This window comes from Rhinolophus hipposideros (genome assembly GCF_964194185.1).
Source record: "Rhinolophus hipposideros genome assembly, chromosome: 21".
In the NCBI taxonomy this organism is placed as follows: Eukaryota; Metazoa; Chordata; class Mammalia; order Chiroptera; family Rhinolophidae; genus Rhinolophus; species Rhinolophus hipposideros.
The window spans coordinates 24,190,773-24,211,383 of NC_138067.1; the positions used below are offsets into that span (position 1 = coordinate 24,190,773).

Sequence of the window (20,611 nt, forward strand, 5' to 3'; positions counted from 1 at the left end):
ACGGTATGACGCATACATAAATACAAAGTTGAGCTCACTGAATATGTATTCATACCTGTGAGCTAGGACTCTGGGTTTCCGTTTGTCTGTTTTAGTGGCGTCCTGCTGCCTTACTTTCAACCCTCATTTCAGGACTTCTCATCAGAGGCATAAACTGTTTTGAAAATAACTGTATTTGTCAGTTCCCCAAATCGGAATGCTGCCTCCTCTTTGAATTGTGTTTGTTTATATTTACATGGTGCTTTTCCTTAAAATGGAATCTAAGAAGCAATGAAAAGTCACTCCTGCTATAACGATTTGGTTGAAGTAGGTTTGCTTTCAGGAGGCACTAATCAAAACCACACTGGGATTCCCTAATGTTAAGAGTTTACTTCTGGAGAAATAATCATTTGGACTCTTCTTCTCATATGCCACCGAGGCACCACGGTCTGTGAGTCACGTGAAGGGATTGCTAAATCAAGGCAAGAGGGAATCCCACAATGCACTTCTCCAGCAACCTCCCTCTGGTTGGATTTATTCCCTGTAAATGGAAAACGGACTTCATCTCACTCCTTCCCAAGGAACTGTGCTCTCCCTGGAATACCAGGAAGTTATTGCAAATGATCACAAAGAATATTTGACACATAAAAAACTGCTCATGCTCCAAGACTAAGTAAAAAAAGAGTGTAAAATATGTCTATGGCATAGTTTCCATTCGGTTAGAACAATAAAAAAATCCGAAATGATACCTACGGTACGTGTCTGAGTATGTCAAACACACATATTTTTATATTTGCATAATAAAAAGAATGGCATGATATAGACCAAAGCATTAACATTGGCTATTTCTGATTAAAGGATCATGGGAGATTATTTTTATTCTTTAGATTATATTGCCTTTAAAATGTTTATTAATAAAACTGCATTGCCTTTGCATATTTTTTTTTAAAAAGTGTTTCCCCATATTTTGTTAATTAGCATGAACACCTGAAAAACAGGCCTAAGAGTTTCTTAATTTTCTATATTTCTGTCTGTTTCTGGTTCCAAGATGCCTCATTTAGCTAACTAAAATGGACATAGTTAGAAGACCCAGTTACCAGGTGCTCTGAACATGAGGGAATGAGTGGCCACCCTTCATGATGTGGTTTCATGGACTTATTTATGGACTTTCCTTCCTTTTCCCAAAGGAGTAAGTGTGACAAAGACTGACTCACAAACAAATATGTGATGTTTTTGGATCTCAATAAAATGCCTGCCTTCTACTCGCTGAGAGGATAACTGTTGTTTTTCCTTCCTTATAAGGCTTATTTCTCAGATTTAATCCATCTCCCCACTGAGAGAGACTTTGCTGACCTCACCCCTGAGGGAATGGAATGGCACAATAGCCGCATTTCAGAGAGCTGTCTTACGCCTGCCTTTCATGTGTTCTCACTTGTCATGACCCTACCTTCTCTAAGTCCCAGTGGGAGGCTTATAACAACAGAAAAGTCAGGACAGGGAGAAACTAAACTGTAAGCTGAAAAAATTTTAAAATATATAAATATATATGTATATCTTCTTACATTTATAAATATGCATTTTCTATATTTCCCCCCATGAGTTTCTGATGTACAACTTTTGAGTCCTGGTTGTGGTTGACTTGAGTTTGTGAGACTTGCTTTCTTTCTACAAAGTAAAATCCTCAGATAGTACAATAATATTTACTTTTTACAGAGATGATTCCCATAAAAGACAGTTCTTTTGTTGCTTATTTAAACCACACAATTGAAAAGAGGCCTGGAGTGAAAGAACCTGTTTTAAGAAGAGAGTTGGCGGATGGAATTAAGAAATCAACTACCTCCACCACAGGACACGGAGCAATCTGACTGCACTGTACTCCAGGTGTGGATGTGTCTTCTTGGGGCTGGCTGAGTTTCATTCATGACTTTGGGAAGTGCGTACTTCCAAGCTATCCCCGGATTTTTGCCTTGCATCAGAATCTGGACAGCGCAGGATACAAATCAGAGATCAAGATATAGGTCAGATCATGGAATTCCAGAAATCTCACTGAACAGTTTAAAGATATTTGTATGACATTTTGACCTTAAAGTTGGTTCACATCATTGTTCCCAAGTATGTTTTAGGTTAATTTAAAATTTTCCCATGACACTTTAAAATGTGTAACTCCTTATCATGAAATAGAAGCTCCGTGGGGAAACATGACTTGACATTTGCCATAAGCCCAAAACACTCAACTCTAGGTATAATTTAATAGAAAGTAATTGCATTAATAAAGCAATTATTTTTACATTATATTGAAGAAAAGGAGGTTATATTATGAGGTCTTAACCTTCACATTGAACTTGAAAGCCTAGCATGGTAGCAACACACAGTAGGTGCCCCACAGATCAAGGACGAAACTCAATCTACACATACACATTTTTATGACTTATCTTGGACCACAATTTATAATCCCTCTCCTGGGTGCCCGTAGGAGCTGTACACAAGGGACGCACTCCAAAAACCTTAGAATATCCCACTTAGAGTTACCGATCATCAACTTGGGAATCCAAGCAGATTTCCAAGAGGGCTTCCAAAGAGAATATGCTGTTAACTGTGTACTGAGGTGAACAGATAAGACAAAAAAGAAATATGGAATGGATTTAACCTTAAAAGGGCAAGGACTTAGGATAAATCTGATCCTATAAGATCTGACTACTATAATAAGAGCAATCACAGGTACCCTGCTAGGTTTTTCTATGTATCATCTCAAAACATTCCTCTAATAACTCTATAACGTAGCTGCCTATTTTTTTCCATTGAAAGAAACTGAGAAGACCTTGTCTAAGACCACACAGGTGACTAGTGAATGAAGTTAAAATAGAACATAGGACCTCCAACAAAATGTATCTAAACATTGTAATATATCACCTTGTTTTTGGTGCAGGCAAACATTGTTTGCCTTCTTTCCTGATTCTCTTTTCCTAGCTACTCCTTTCTTCTTTCAAGCTCAAAGCATGAATATAAATAGCTGGTTGTCTCTTCCCCATAAGTCTTGTGGAAAATTCTTTACCACCAGAACTGGGCATTCATGCCCAAGAAGCAAAGCAGATTTTCACTTAAAAATAGAAACCTCTGGCTCTATCTCTGTCTGGTGGGATCCCACCTCAATTAAAGTTGAGTGAGTGGCAGCTGTTCAGGGACCTCCATCATACTAGACCCCTCCTTAGGATGCTACAAAATGGTTCCCACTTTGCTATTAGCTTAAATGTTTCCAGGAATAGGGCTTGCTCTAAAGACGCCATGGTGTTGATGTCATTTGTTGTACAAAAAAAACAAACAAAAACATAAAAACACACGCAAATCTTGGTGCCTCCTAGAAACAACCAAAATGTTCATAGATGGGTTCCCCTCACTCCCATTCCAAACAAAAAATATAACACAAAAGATAGTAGTACCATTAAAATGGACAAATGCCAATTTCTCACTAGTCACCAATGAAAACCTTCTCAAAATCAAGGTCCTAGGGGTCTTTTAGTTTTGAGGATCTTTCTAGTCTTTGGTTTTCTTATTTTTGCAACTAAATCATACAACTGTTCTTGGAATCATGTGTTAAATTATGTTATAACATTTCACACATTTTGAATAAGTAGCATGCTTTCCTTATTTGAGATTTTTGCAGTGCTTCTGTTAATGTCTTCATGTGATATCAAGTAAACAGACAATTTAGACTTTTACTCACAAACTAGAATTCTGAGAGAAGTTTTACGTTCAGAAGGTAACTGTGATATTCAATGATATTTCAACTCAATTTCTCCCTCAATTACAGTAGTATCTCAAATGCAACACTTTTGGTTGCCTTTTTTTTTTTTTTTAATACACTAGGAATGCAGAGATCTTGTTGGGGAGAAATAATGCAGTGCACCACATGTACATGTGTGGTAGCAAAATACAGGTGATGTACATAGGAGTTCTAGTGAGCTAAAGCTTATAGGCAAGATGATATTACAATACAGTGGAGCTGCATCACGCATGCATATAAGGAAGGATATTCAAGTGTGAGTGAGATGGGGGAAGAAATCCACTCACTTATCTCTACTTTCTAGGACCACCCATTTCCCCCATTCAAACTAGATCCTGACTTTTACTGCCACAGGGGAAAGTGATCGCCAATGTTAATGCAAAGAAAATTAAAAACAACATTAGTTCTTGCGCTTGGGATCGCGAGGACTTGTATTCAGGTGATTTAACAGTGGTTTCCACACATTTTCAAAGTGCATTTAAAATATATTCTACTTTCACCTTTTAGACAATTTGTAGAACCTAAGCCATACATGGCATGTGGTTTACTCTAAAATATTTTTTAAAGTTTCTGTGACCAGGATGCATTTTTAAAAAATGAGACTCTGAAGATCAAAGCGTCATCACTACCGAGCAAACAAAAACAACCAAGATATCAAGTTTCCCCAGGTCTCCAGGAAAGCCAACCACAAAATTTATCAATGCTACTAAGAAGAGAAGTGAGACAATCTCCCCCTGCCAAACCTGTTTCTACATCCGTCCCCACACATTCCTTCTCTCCTCTGTTACCCAAGATGCCCTGTCCTGGCTCCTGTCTTGCCCAGATTGTCCCTCATGCTCCAAATTCCATCTTCTGTCACCTGCTTAAGGACATCACTGCTGGAGTTGACCTCTCTTTCGAGTCTTTGTGAAATTTTCCTGTCTATTGATCATTCCCATCAGCATCCAAATAGACTATTATATCTCTCATCTTAAGAAAAAAATGATCTTATCTCCACATAGCCCTCCAATGCATGTCCCATTCCACTGTTTATGGCAAAAAACAAAATCCTCTAAGAGTTGCCTTTATACTCCATCTCCACATCTTCCTCTTTAGCCCATGATTCTTCTCTATCATGTATCCCTCCCCTCCACATCAATGAACTCCTCTTTCAAGGGCACCTTGTGACATCCAATAGTTGACAGGCCTCGTCGTACTCAACCAATCACCAGCATTAGACATAGTTCATCACTTCCCTTCTTCACCACCAGACACCCATTTTCTGAGTTCTTTTCCAGACTTACTGACCTTCATTTCTAGTCTCCTTTGCTGAATCCTCCTTATCTCCTAACTATTCAATATCAAAATGACCTCTTATTTATCTATACTCACTTTTCTAGGTGATGGCATTCAGTCCTGTGATTTTTAAATACAATCTACATGGTGAACACTCCCAAATCCATAACGCTACACCAGCATGTCCCAATAGAACTGACTGCAACGATGACAACATACTGTAATCCTGTGTTGTTCCATGTGGTGGCCACAGCCCCATGTGACTACTGAGCACTAGCGCGACTGAAGAACAGAACTTAACATGTCAATTATTTAAAATCTAAACTTAAATAACCATGTGTGGATGGTGGCTACCATATTGAACAGTACAGTTGTAGAGGAAACCCATTTTCTGACTTCTATATTCATATATTCAACTGCCTACTTGGCATCTATACTTGAATGTTTAAAAGGTATACCCACATCCTACACTGAACTAATGATTTTCCTTCCTGTTCTTCCCAATCTCATAAAATGGAAGCCCAATACTTGTCATTGTTCAGGCCAAAATGAAAAGGTGGAGGCACCCTGAGCTTCTGCCCTTTTCTTATACTCCATAGCTAATGGATCAGGAAATGGCATTATCTTTACTTTCAACATATTCCAAATCTATGTTTCACTTTATCTATTGCTACTGTTGCTGCCGTGGTCTAAGCTGTCATCATCTCTTCTGATTTCTGTGGTCACAGTATTCTAGAGATGAGGAGAAGGCATGATCTCCAGTGGGAAAAATGAGACAGGTCCACACTTAAAAACAATACAGTGACAGCTACTGAAGGGGTTAAAAACAAAGGGCCATTAAACCTGCAAAGGAAAAACAAATGCTTTTGTGAAAATGGGGGAGGAGATCACATGACTAAAGAAGCTTTGTAGCTGTCATTTAATTAAGAAAGTATCTTGGTGGATGATTTCAGCAAAAAAGCCACAAAACAACAAAAGAGAACTTAAGTTTTCTTTGAGGATTTCTACTCCCCTTAAAAAGACAAGCCTTTATATTGAGTTTCCCATCTGCCTTCCCTCATTGCTTAAACAAAAACATGTAAAGATCCCCTGAAAAGTCAAATTCTTGAGCAAAAATTAAGAAAAGTAGGAAACAGAAAGTTACTAGCAAGAAGGCAACAAATCCATTTCATAGCATCAAAGGTAATAAGTTTCCTTATTCAGCCAAAGCAAGCAGAGAAATAACTTGCACAATTTAGTGTAAATGCTCCCAGGATGATGCAACTTTAAATTACTAACTCATAAAATACACAGTGGCTAGTTATTGTCGTGCTACTATTATAGTTTTATAGTCACTGGCATGTAAGACATATTTATATTTTGTTTATTGAACATATTAATGCATTCAACGAATGCAACAATGAATAAAAGACTTAATTCTAAAAAATCAAATGACTCAGGCCTGACCATAATGTCTATGCAGCTGTAAATTCACAGAGTAGTATGTACGCTCACGTAGGTGAAAAGACAATATTTGTATAAACCAGCAGAAAGCTGACTTAAGAACTTTAGAATCAGCTCATAAAGGCCTCTTAAAGACAGTAATCATTTAAACAAATCGATGCCAAGACCACGTATATAAAAGATGAGTATTTTCCCATTGTAACATGTAATTTGCTTCTCAACGATAATTAAGGTATATCTCTGCCCTTTTCTTTACCCTGAATTGAGGAGAAAAGTGAGCAAGAACAGAATACACAGCAGTAGTTTTATCTCTTACTTTTCCCTATTTTTCCTATTTCCTTTGGAAGTAGACTGTCCTACTGGCTAATAGAAATTCTCAAAGAGACTAGACTTAAAAAAAAAATCAATCCTCCCCACAGGAATGGTGACATAATTTTGGGGGCCCAGAGCAAAATGAAAATCGAAGGCCCCTTGTTTTAAAAATTATGAAGAATTTCAAGTTGGTGACAGCAGAGCACCTACCCAAACATAGGGTCCTTCTGAGCATGAAGTCCTATGCGACTGGGCAGGTTCCACATCCATAAGGCTAGCTCTGTCCAACCTTAAGGTGGAGGTTTTCTCCCCTGTTATCAGTTGTAAGACACAATTGAAAACTTGCCAAATTTCACATAGCCCTGTGCTCTGACAACGATTTCACCCATTCTTCCTAGATGAAGACGGTAGCCTCCAATTTGGTGGGCTTGTTCCTACGTACGCTACGTACCTCAGTGTAACCATGACCATCCCCCTGACCACAGACAGTAGGTCCCATCGGAATTTTGGAAGCAGGAAGACCTTGGGACAACCACTACATCGCTAAGATCCTAGCTGCCTCTGTGAATGCTGAGGAACACACATCTGGGATAATACTTCATTTGATGGGATAATTCCCATCATGCACAAACATTTTCAGTGACCTTGTCAGGGGCAGTCAAGAAGTTTTCTCAGCCCTGGTGGAGAACACGAGTGCCCCACAGGTCACGGGAATGCCACCCCCCCCCCTACTTCTGTCATGACACAACATCACAATAATGCTGTTCCCAACCACCCCCCAGGCTGTTATGGCAGCCTGTATAACCTCACTGTTAAATACACACATTTGGAAAGACCGCCAGCGATTCCATCTACTTAACTGGACTTAGTCCAGAGAATTTTCCAGCCAACTGGCATTGGGTCTCTAATTTACAGCTGGCAAGCAACTTCCTTAAATGCTTCCAGTCCTCAGTAGAACTGTTTAATGTCTACCTTTAACACACGAACCACCTGACTTCAGACACAACACTCAGCAGCTTTGACCGCAGGGTACAGAGTTATAAAATTTACAGCTTCTTAAGTTGGAAAACCACAGACAGGAGCTGGACTCTTCCAACTGGCCCCTGAAGGAGAAGGATGCAGCTTCTGCTTGGAGCACACAAAGTTAAAACAAAGGGTACACTGAGGCATCTTGGGTAAACAGCCTTTTTTCTTTTGCTTCCGCTTTTAATTTTTTAGTGTTATAACTATAAATGCCTTCATCCAGCGTTGGTATTTGTTTCATTACTGAAGGCCTTTTCTTTTTTTTTCCTAAGAAGCTATCCTATTCTCCCACGGAAATCAAAGAGTTATGGATAGACTTGAAAGACTGGCTTTGTATTTAATGCATGCTAGAAAGCTTATTTCTTGTCTTCAATAGTATATCTGATTGCTTACAAAATACGAATAGCAGAACTTACTGTACGCCAGGCAAAGTATTACCCATGCATTTAAAGTTGATAACATGAGGAAGGCATCGTGCTATTACTAGTCCAATACTAAAGATGAATAAATTAATGCACCAAATCACAAAGCTAGTAAATAGAAGCACGGGGACTCAAATCTCTGATATTGTCTGACTCCAAAACTTAGCATCTTAACTCTAGTGATAGCACCTCCTAGCTGTGAAACACAATGTCTAGGATTCTAATGTAAAATTCTAAGAACGGTATCAACTGTTGAAACGGTTTTATCACTAGGATTCAAAAGCATGCTGTACCATGGAAATGGTGCTTCTGGGTTCAAATACGAACATTTTATTTCTTGAACATGCTCGTATCTGACTTAAGCATCCATGATTTTCAATCTCTTTGATCCTCTTTCTGCTGTGTTTATTTAGATGTGGTATTTAACTACTCTTTTTAACAATCGAAACACAAGAAACTTTATAGACTGACCATTCCTGATAAGTCACAAACTGTACCACACGTTATGTGTGGATTGATGTTCTGGAAAGGGATAATTCTGTGGTGCTAGGAGAAGGTCCCTGTTTTTGTGAGTCTCTGTGATTTCTGGAAGCCCCTGTGATGTGAAAAGTCAGCCAGCTGTCTTTGCCTTCTTCTTGTTTGCTTCAAAGCTTGAAGAACACGACCGGGTACATCACTGCTATTATGTGTGAGTGAGTTGGATTTGACAAGAGACGGCAACACGGACACGCTGATGGGGACTTGGAAACGCCATCTGTTAGGCAGCTTCAAAGGTGCGGCTTGATACACTGAACCCCGACTACAGTTCTAATTCAACTCATCAACATTCCTCAGAGTTTAGTGGAGAGAAATAAATAGTGTTCTCCCACCCATCACAGATGTGTTCGCCATGAATTAACTGAGGCCTGCGCTGCAAATGGCGAATGGTACTCTCTAGACAAACGACGTGGCATGGCCACAGCACCTCTTAATTGTCCTCACGACTCTGAGTTTTAGATCATCTGTTCTGAATTAATCCTCCGCTAACGTCTTTGCCTCTTTTGTATTTTGCGTCTTCACTCAGTCCATGGTGCTTGGCTAATCTCCTTTCCCTTAGACTGATTTTATCTCGAGGCACATCTTTACTCATTTCAGCTCCTTTCCCTGGGGGGGATTCAGACAGCAGGATCACAAGGAAGGAGCTAGATGAGAAGGTAGGGCTCCGTCCGAGGGCTCACACACTGTCATCTCATTGATCAATGTGCCCGTCCACCTGGTCTCCCACCACTCCATCATCTCCTTTTGCCAAAGACTGGAGGAAGTTGTTTATTATAGTAATTTTCTTTAGATGTCTTTTTCTGCCTTGAAACTGGCCTGTGGTTAACCTATTTCTCACTTACTGTCATTACAAAGGCTGCTGTCTTTTTCAGCGTCAGGATTCTCCTTTGGTACACTATTAATTGGGAATGGGGTTTCAAAGAGTTAAACACCCCCTTTTGCCTCTTCACAGAGAGAGAAAAAAATTCTGAACATAAAGGAGAGCTTTCATTTTTAAGAGTAAAAAAAAAAAAAGGAATGCTGTAAAAACACAGGTGATCGTATTTCAGTCTTAGAATAGCAACCTGTGTTATCATGTCATCCTGAATCACCGTTAATCAGACAGAGATGAAGTTACTTCATAATGAAACACTCATGATGAATTTCCTCACCTATCCTCCAACTGCATGACAGTTTGATAGAGAATGTGACTCATTCATTGTTTCATATGTGAGCGAGAGACAGAAACAGAGACAGACAGGGAGAGAAACAGATAAATGGAGAATGAGGGGTAGAGAGAGGAAGTGGAAGAAGGAGAGGGAGAATAGGAGAGAGAGGTAGAAATGAGAGAGGGAGGAGAGAGGAGGAGAAGTAAGAGAAGGAGAGAAAGAGTATCAGCTAGCAAAAAAGCTCATTGTCAGTCACTTCTAAAGAATGTCTCATCTTCAAGTGGACACCTTAGCTAAGCATGAAAAAAAGAATTTTTGTGTTTTTAATTATTATTGCCAAGGCTCTCTATTATAAACAGTCCTTTTGCACAACGCTTAAACAAAAAAGAAAGTCAGTGACCTTATATTACCTATGTCTTAATCTCAAAAGGGAAAAAAAAAAAATCAACTTTTTGGCCACACTCAAAATCCCAGCATATATGTGTCGACTTCAGAGGCAATGATGATTTTTCAACTAAGGCATGTACAAATTTCAACTCTGATCCTCAGTTTTCTACCGCTTCAACATTTAATTCCTTACATGACACACACACACACTTGCACACACACACAACTTAGCTATATGGTATGTGGAGGTAACATAGGTTTAGTTTCTCCTGGTCTTCCCAAACCCAATAAAACAAACACAATGTGGTGGTCTATACGTAATATCCCAAAGGCTATTGAAATATAAACTGACTTTTAAATCTCTCAGATGACTGACAAGAGCACTAGTTCAATGAGAAATTCCTTCGACTTTATTCCAGATTCAGTGTTGTGTAGAATGAGTTGAATAAAAGAAATATATGGAAATTATCTAGTTTATAATAACTGTACACCTGTAGTGACCTCGGAACGTGTATGATTGCCAAATCAATGCTGATTTCTTTTGGTGCTGGAGTGTTCATGTGTATGAGTAGTTTTTCCCTGGGCAATGGAGAAATGTGATACAAATTAGCTCCTTTTCTCCAACTTGTTTATGTATTTCAAAACAAACAAACAAAAAAAGTTGACTGATGGACTTAAATCATGCCTAAAGCATTTAAGATCTAAGACAATCACGTAAGTCTATGATTATCCTTACGGATTTCCTTTCGCCATAAAGGAAATTGATAGGGCCAGCACTGTTTAAATTGACATCCACCTGTTGCAAATGTTAAAACACAGAGTCCAGGTTCCAAGGAAAATGAATGTCTGTAACAGAGTCTGCATTTTAAAAGTGGGCAGGCACGTGACTCAGTGATAAAAGTGAAGGTCTGTTTTCCATTTAAACGGAGCTTCTCTATGAAGACATTCTATAAAGCTTTGACATATAAAAATAACCAGAAGCAGAAGACACTTTTATTTGGTGTCAGGTCATGTACTTTTTTCTTGGGGTTAACTGACAGCAGTCAATTATTCCCAGTATTGCATCACCCTGACTTGCACTAGAGAATGTTCAGAAATCAGTGAAAAGGTCTGGGAAACTCACCACTCTGGGAGGCAAGTGGCTACTCTCCCAGATGGAGGTGAGTCTACTCTGAATTAACTGGTCAGCAACTTCGTAGGTGTAAATGACTCACTTTGGGAAAGGCAAGCATTTTAGGGAGCATACTGATTCCTCAAAAGCAATTTTAGGAGATCAGATTTCAATACTTGAAATGTTATTCCCTGTATTCAACTTTAAACTGTACATAGTTCTAAGACTAGTCCTAAAAGATGGTGAAATCCTGTGGTTTTCTTAAATGTGTAAAGCAGAAGTCTAGGCCTTCCAGAGAACTTCAGATCGCAACTGTGGTTTGGGACAGAGGGAAAGAAATGAGGTAAGGAGAGGCTGGCCTTTGGGCCTGTCACTGCTGACTTTGGTCAGGGAAATGCTCCTTTAATTTATTTATTGCCTCCATGTCCTGATTTTTCAATTTGGAAAGGACATTCTACTTTTTAAATGAACTTTATCATTGGATATCATTTATCCAATACATATTTTTTTGAGCATCAGGGATGGTCCAGGTACTATGACAGCTACAGAAGTTACATACAAAGATGAGTACAATTCATCTTTCTGTTGCTATAGGTGCTATTCACGTGCATAAGGACAGTGCTATAGTGGAAGACATTCATTTAGGGAAATCATGTCCCAGATGAGAAAAGTGGGGACCAGATAGTTTAAGAGACTCATGCAAAGTGACATCAGGAGTAGCACAGAAATTAACCCATAGTGCCAACTATTTACACTGATGCTCCCTATGCTGACCCATGTTGCTTCCAAAAAGGAATGGGATCCACGAACCCAAGCTCACTCTTTATAGTCTTTAAAGACCTGAGATGCTAATGTTTTGATGACATGATTTATGCCTCAACTACTTGTACATCTCCAATGTCTAGTACAAGGTAGGGCATTAATGGGCATCCGACAAATGTCCTGCTTTTTTTTTTTTTTTTTTTTTTTTTAGACATCGAGAGGAAGTGAGCAGAGAAAAATTGCTTTGAAGGCAGTTACCTAAATCAGTACATACCCAGGTGGATGAAGATGGGAACTAGCTAAGATATTGAAGGATCAGAGTAATCTATATGACAGAGATAAAAAGAGGGACATTATCCTCACAATGCCATCCTCAAGTGCTTTGGCAAACACACGCTTCGGCTCAATTTTACACTATCACAAGAATTGCGTGAACACGCAGAAATTTTATATGGCCGTGAGAAAAAGCACTTTCTCTCACAGACTTATATTTTCTGTGGATGAACAGCATTTTTCATTTTGGTAGGTTCCCGCACTTTGATTTCAGCATCCCACAGGATTGTAAAATACATTAACATTTTTATATTGGAGTGAACATATTTTTGGCTCAAAAAGTATTCATTTTGGTTCACTTCATAGTTGAATGGAAAGGCACATGAACTTTATTTAACTTCCTTTAAGGAATATAGCCATGGATTACTTGGATACTGACATAGAGCCCAGTTTGGGAAAAATGTAATTTATTGCTTATCGGGATTTTAACTTTATAAAATCACTGTGTTCTATCGATTTAGGAGAGGTCTGGTCATGTAATAAAAACTGACCTAAATTTGACGATGTTCTCCTGAGAGGAATAAAGTATAATTTAAATATTAAAGTCATTAACCCCAATATTTTTAAAAGATAAACTAGACATAATACTAGGTTACTGGATATGCTTTTTTTTTTCTAGCTCCTAACATAGTTGCAAGTTTTGAATGAAACCATAACTCCTTTAAAAATACAAGTAATTTGTGTCCAATTAATCACGTAAGTTTCCCTCCAGATTGCTTTCCGACAGGTCACATTCCTAGGACATTAATTTAAGCTTTCATTGATTCTGTGAGTAGAATGAACACCTCCAGTGAGATTTTGGAAAACAATAACTAAGCAAAGGTGACCTTCCCCCACTATAGTGAAACTGTAATTTTGTATTAATAGAGATATTATTATGGTTCTTATTTCTATTTATACAGTAGCAAAACTTATTTTTAAAAATATATTATACATACCCAATTGAAACTAGGGAAGGCTTTATGTTTTTATAATTTCATTTAAATCTAATATTTCCCTTACATTTTAATTGTTTATTTTTTTAAGGAGCTGTTTTATTGCAAGGAGGTGGATTGATGAACCTGACCAGTTTATATTTAAATTTAAGTACAAATATAAATACATATATATTATGCTCAGAAGGCAAATGAAGATCATGGTTACAAATATCATGTGCCAAGTACTCCATAAACATTACATTTACCTTAAATTATCCTTATAATAGCCTTAATAGTTAGCTAGCATTCTTTGCACATTTTATAAATGTGGACATTAAGTGACACAGAGGTTAAGAAACTTGCCCAAGGTTGGAGCCTCTACTTTAACCATACCATGTGTACAATATCTGATGTAGAATCCAAAGTTACATGTGGTCATTTTTTAAAACTGTGTTCGACACATTTTCCTTAGTAAATGTTTAAGGCCAGTGCCTTTAATAATAATAGTAATAGTAATTAATAATAATATTGAATTAAGCATATGTTTTCTTTAGCTGAGAAGAGCAGTGTGTGACTGGACCGAGTATAGGTGCAAAAGACCTGGACTCCAGTTCAGCTCTGCTTGTTCCCTAGCTGTGTGAGTTAGGCAAATCTTTTCAGCTTTCTTCGTGCCTTATTGCTTACTTTTTCTGGCAAGTCAGTGAGGTAGGTCTTCTATCCCAATTCTGTGGGTGAGAAATTAAAGCTCAGAATGTCCAATAAGAGTGCCTCAGTAAGTGGAAGCGGGTTATGTAAGTCCTCAGTAAGTGGGAGCTGGCGTGACTTCTATACAACCTGAGACCAATCACTTGCCTCTGAAAGCAAACGATCAGGCCCATTTTATAAACTATAGACATGATGAAGATGAAGGAAAATTTACACACGATAAGAATCTAGCAGTCATCGGCAGATATGTTGACTAAAAGGTTCTCTGACTCTAAATCCCATCAATACAAACAACATTTTTATAAACATTATTACCCATTAATTTTTCTTCGTTTCTTACCTCCATGTAAACGACAACCCACAAAAGTCAGATGGTTTGCTATAATTAAAACTTTTGCTATGATTAAAGCAAGTGCTTTTTCTACTGTGGCATTCTGTGTCCTAGGTCAATTGACCAGGGTGGCAAATATCTACAATGGGCTATCCAACGACAGACACAGACAAACTGGAACCATGTAAGAACTATTCCTACTCAGAACAGTGAACAGCCAACCGCATCTAAAGGTAAAGATCAACGCATTCTCTTGGAGACCCATTGGATTCCTGCCCTTTTCCTCCAAAATGGAGTTGCTGTCTTTTGCGCTTTGAGATTTAGCCTATTAGGAAACAAATGAACTGGAAAGACTGGAGTGCTTCATGCTAGCTCAAATTGGGGTCATCACTATAAATTTAACAAGAGGCACCAAGATGGCGAGAACAGGAGGGGCTTACCTCAAAGACCAGCGTCTCATTTGTGGGTCCTGGTGCATACAGACGTTCGGGGCGGTTGAAGGTGCGCTGGTATTCAAACACAGTCCCCGCGAAGGGGAACTCTCCAGGCCAGTCAATGCTCCAGCCTCCGGTCAGGTAATACTTTTGATGGAGGCTTCGAACTGCAAGGTAACTGGAGGACATCTGCAGTTCCTGGATTTCAATGCTTCGGGCCCCCGCGGGAATGATGACTACTGGATAATATTCTAAGTGGAAAGAACAGAACATGTCTGTTTTCCATTGAAGGCGACTAGAAATGCTCAGAGACATGTAGTAGCCATTTTTTTGCAGAGCAAGGAGTTTGAATCATCACTGACATTCACTTCTACACGTATAAAGCAAAACAATTGTTTCATGTTTCTTCCAATGGTAGGAACACCAGAGAGAGAAATGCATGTGTCTTTCCCAGATATGTATGTGTAGACAAAAGACATGCTCCAGAGCCACAAAACTCAAGAATGCTTTGCATTTTTAATCTACCTAAAAGAAACTTAGAGCCATGTATTCTCAGTAGTAATATTCATAAAACAGGGCTCAACAATTAATTTTACTCAAGATGTTTAGATAATTGTTTCAAATACTCATCTATCGTTTGTGAGTGTGAATCGTCAAAGTTGCACTGTAAATTGTTTGTTTAAAAATGCATGTGGGGCAGATGGCAGGTTGGTCAGCATATTAAAACTGCAAAGTAGAAAGGCATCTGTCTAACACATCTCTGAGATGTACATATTGATAAAAATCCTCTCACTAAAAGAACTCATCTAGCTTCCCCAGCTCTTGCAGAAGTGTCAAAAGCCATCGACTTCCATGTGTCAGGTGAGTCAGTAAAAGGCTCGACCATATTTAGCATGACTCCAACTTGTTCAGTGGCAAAGAATGTGTCCCACCAGGGACAGCAACAAAACAGAAGCATCTCTTACCATTTGCTTTATGCTGGTTGAGGTACAGGCCTTTATAAAACTTGCAAGTTGAATTATCACCTTTGCAAACACCACATGCATCAGAAACTGCTTTAGAACCAAGTTGATGATCACATCCTACTGGCTGTGACAAAAGAAAAAAAGTGAGAAATACCAAAGATCAGAGATGCCAGTGGCTAAGAATAACCAAGGGGTTCACGGTTTTCTGTATTTACAGAACATCGGGAAAGAGGTTCAGCTTTACGGTTAAAAGTACAGTCTCAAGTCTGACTGATTAGAGGTGCAAATACTTCCTCTGCCATTACTAGATGCGTGGCTAGACAAGTTAGATAACTTATCTAAGGCTGAGACTCTTCATCTGTAAAACTCGAATGAAAAGTCACCACTGCTACTAATGGCAGGTGAGCTTATTGGGACCAACTCTAGCACTGAAGCATAAAAATACTAGACCACACACACACACACACACACAGATCAAAGAGCTCACAATCAAATTAAAGGAGAAAGTGGACATCCAAAGAAAGGAAAACTAACACAAAAATAGCAGTACTATTTCAAAACACATCTGTGAGGTTCTAATCATATAGTGAATGTATTTAGCAAACACTGGGTAAAAGTTTACTACTTATTACTTACATTCTGGTGTAATTTTTCTAACTACTACGTAAGGTAGGATCTACCACCGCCATTCTACATATGGGAAAATGGAATGAAAGAGAAACTGAAAAATTTGGACACGGGTCATGCAGAAAGCAAGTGGGGAATTTGGAGTCAGGCTCACATCCAATTTGCAAATGCAGCCCCTTTACCCTCGTGCCACCTGCTTTTCTCCAGCTAGAGAATCCCTTGCAACACATCTCACAGTGTGCACTTGATGTGAGGAAACACAAACATGATCAGACAGCCCAAAGCAGAAAGGTTCTCTTACTTCACAAACCCCATCAATACAAACATCGTTTTTGTTTGGGGAGCAAGGAGTTCCGTCTTTCACCTTGCCGGACATTGCGAAAAAAAATTCAAAGTTCTCAGCCTTGCAGTACAGTCTACATCGATCTTCCTCTAGGAGCAAAGAGATCAAGACAGAGCACGGTCAAGAGGAACTCATAGAAAAATGAGACGAGTGCCCAAAGGATGAACTACATTTATGTAGAACGCTAGCATGATCACAATGCATCGTGTCGTGCAGTTTTGGGGTGTGTGTGTGTCTGTGCCTGTATATGCATGAGTGCACATGTATGTGGCTTTTAAAAACACAAATACCATTTAGCAGTCCACATAAACTGACTTAACATTAACACATATGAATTTTATTTTTCTAATCCTTAGTAATAGCCACACTACACATAATCGGTGAGTTGTGTAGCTCCTTTCTTGGATGGTACAAATTCGAGGCTTCATGGGTCCTATGGCCTGCCATTGACAATATATAAATGAAGGTATGTTGAAAGTTCCAATAAAACTTTATTCCACACAGAACCTATTTAGAGGATGATGATAACCTATGACCAGATTCCATAAACACTATATTTGAATTAAAGATGTAATGTGGGAACGGCCAAAGAATGTCCAAGAAGACAAAACAAAGAACATAAGGGGAAGTGAAAGGATGGACAGACACATGGAATTTCATAAGAAACATGGAATTATGGGAGAATACAACCCAGAGAAAATAAATCTTCAACGTCAGAACTGAAAGCATCTGCAGCTATTCTATCAAACGGTCCACTGGAACCTGTTGCGTGGTATTGTTCCTCTGTAACTACTCCGTTCCAGATAGGATGCCTCTAGCAATGGAGCGCTTACAACTCATAAAGGGACACTTCCATTGTGGACAGTTGATATTTATCTACTCATTCATTCTAAAAGCTATACATATGGGCTAAGTGCTGTTCGTTGATGTTCAAGATACAAGCATACGCAAAATCGACAAAGGCTTTATCCCCGTGGAACTTAAATTCTTATGGGGATAAAGGTAATACACAAATGACTATATCAATTCATGTGCCGATAAGAGCTATGAAGAATAACACAGGTTCAGCGTTCAAAGAATGATATGAAGGAAGGGTATTTTGGGTAGGCTGGCAAGGAAGGTCTCTCTGAGGAGGAGATATGGCTGGGGAATTCTTAGCCCTTGAATTGTGTTCACTGAAGCAATTTCAAGTAAATAGAAATCCCTTTCCATTCAAGAGCTCTTTGAATTTTTGGACGTAACTAATTCATTTTCTATAGGAAATATCTACATAGATCCTTCACTTCCCCTTAAGAAACAGATTTCAGAATTTTCTTGTCTGTCTATCTGTATTTTGGACACTCATGACCCAGAAACAGATTGATACTTCTGCAAGGGCTGGTCTGGTGTTGAGCAAAGTTTCACTATCATCTTTAATGTGGAGGTACCCTTTGTTATGTTGATGTCTCTAATTACATTAGCTCCTTCATGGTAATTGATGACATAGGTTCATTTTGAACTTTTGTACAGGAATAGCCCTCAGTCTTATTTCCATGAATTGTCATTAAATTTAGCCTCTTTCCATCTTACATATGTGCAGTTGGGACTCATATTCATCCTTTTTCAAGGGAGCATGGATGAGTTTTCATAAAGCCAGTGAATGAAAATAATGGAAGGGACACAACTAGAACAGTGACAGCTTTTTCTGCACAGGTAATAGAAAGCACATTAAATTTGCATATTATAATGAAAATAAATGTTTTGATGCTCACCAAAAATAAAAACAAATTAAAAAGTAAAATACAAGCCATTACTTTAAGTTATAACAATTACTAAGAACCTAGTATGGAGACATTTTTAATTCAATGGGTATGTATGTGTGTACATTTTGCAAATAGACCTTTCCATGCTTGTAATCATCTAACATGTCAGTTACCGAGTATGGTGTCTCTATGGGGCATATATGGTTTCATGAGTTTTTGGTCTGGATAATTCATACCAATTTCAATTAACATCCCTGGGAGATTTAATTGTTGAAATGTCAAAAGTAAGTTTAGAAATATAAGTAAATTCCAAACACAAGAACACTTTGGCTTACAGATGTGGGAGACAAGGGGTGTCTTGTGAAAAAAAAAAATGTGGAAAAATAAACAAAACCTATGGAAGTGAATTGAAAAATGGGCCTGGACGGGTCTGGGAAATGAAAGATAAAAACTGAAACTCTTACACATAGGCAGCAATTTCTTCTGTGTTATTCATTCAAGTTACTATCCAGATAGATACATTTATTTGAAGGTTATAGAGACCAAATTACCTTCCACTTTCGTATAGGGTTTCCACTGGTAGAACCATCCACGGAAAGGTTTGCTGTTGTATTCTGCACACTGCTGAGCTCGAAAGTCCAAGCTATTTTCATTACAAGGGTTAATATTGCACAGCTGATAAATACGGCTAGAACCTGGGCAGAACTTGCCACCATACTGAGGCCTAAAAATAAAATTAAAGAACTTAATGCTAGCAATCAAAGCGCTATTAGTCACAGGCAGTAATATGTAGAGGAACAATTCAGATGAGCATTGTGACAGCATATACAGTGTCTACAGACTATTATGAGAATGGAAGTACGTAGCATACAACTTGCCACATCTCTTCTTGTACCCATGGCAGACATAACTAATCAATCTGAAATTTTATTTATTTATTTTTATTTATGTTATTATATTTTTAATTTTTTTTGGCAGACCCTGGTATGACCTCAAGATCTCTCTCAACATAGACCTCAAGGTAGGCACCACCACTGCTCATCAACTAAAAGTGGCATGTTAGATAAAACTTATTTGCCATCTCTGATCCACTTTTTACATTCTGGCAATTTTCTTAAAGATTAATGAAAGCATATTCTTGACACTTACCACCTCATGTGTTAGAACATCAATAACTATACCTCAATGCTCTTCTTATTAATGTGTATGTGTGCTACACACACAAACACCGCCTATGTCGGCATCAAAGCTCTTCAGACACGAATCCAACCTACTCTCCAGCCTTTCTCCCATTTCTAACAGTCATCATCTCCCTACAGTTTGCCTTGTACCTGCTGCTATTTAGAAGGTCAGAACACTAGGGAGAAAGAGCAGAAAGCCCCAGTTGCCATGCTTTCCAATCCCAGCTTTGTCAGTCATTGAGCTGATATTTTGATTATTGTCTGACTCTTGTGTGTTTTACTCTAATTGATTCTAAACTCCAATGCAAAACATTCCCTTGTTCTCATCTGCACAATCACTTTTTAACTTTGCAGGTGGCCTACTCTTTTCCTGCCAAGCACGATGGGAAATGGATTGTGAGAGTCGGGAATCCCATTAGAACATAAATAATTATGGTCTAATGGCAAGCTTTTTAAGATCTTGGTAGGCAGGCTGCAAAACCCAGAAAGCAAAATAAAGGAAAAAAGGAGCACAAACCACACTGAAAATTACCAATAACATTTTAGCCAGCTTACTCCAGGCACAAAGCAATTGCTTCTTTTGATTCCCACTTTTTTTGTTGTTTTCTCCAAAGGCTAAAAACCCAACGATAGATCGTCTCACACAAAAACTCAATGCAAACATGTAACATGAAAGAAGGCTCCAGATTAATAAATTTATGTGATTAAAAATCCTTGTCTCTTTAGGAAGCACAAGAATGCTATAAAACACCTCTGGATTTGCTTCAGCATATTTTATCAAATCCTCCTATAACGGCATGCTAAAATGGATTCAACAGAAACGGGAAGTGTCCCACTGCCAGGATGAGATTTT

The 20,611-nt window shown here is 38.5% G+C and overlaps 1 protein-coding gene across 1 annotated transcript in view; it reads right to left on the reverse strand.

Moving 5' to 3' along the window:
* ADAMTS18 (ADAM metallopeptidase with thrombospondin type 1 motif 18) overlaps positions 1-20,611 on the reverse strand; it is a gene marked incomplete at its 5' end in the record, with an annotated part of 123,628 nt that overhangs the window by 14,024 nt on the left and 88,993 nt on the right. The window contains 5 exons of the mRNA XM_081032016.1: positions 1,817-1,958; positions 14,907-15,151; positions 15,866-15,989; positions 16,794-16,924; positions 19,129-19,301. Coding sequence (XP_080888142.1) covers positions 1,817-1,958; positions 14,907-15,151; positions 15,866-15,989; positions 16,794-16,924; positions 19,129-19,301 — 815 coding nt within the window. The remainder of the gene's footprint in view (positions 1-1,816; positions 1,959-14,906; positions 15,152-15,865; positions 15,990-16,793; positions 16,925-19,128; positions 19,302-20,611) is intronic.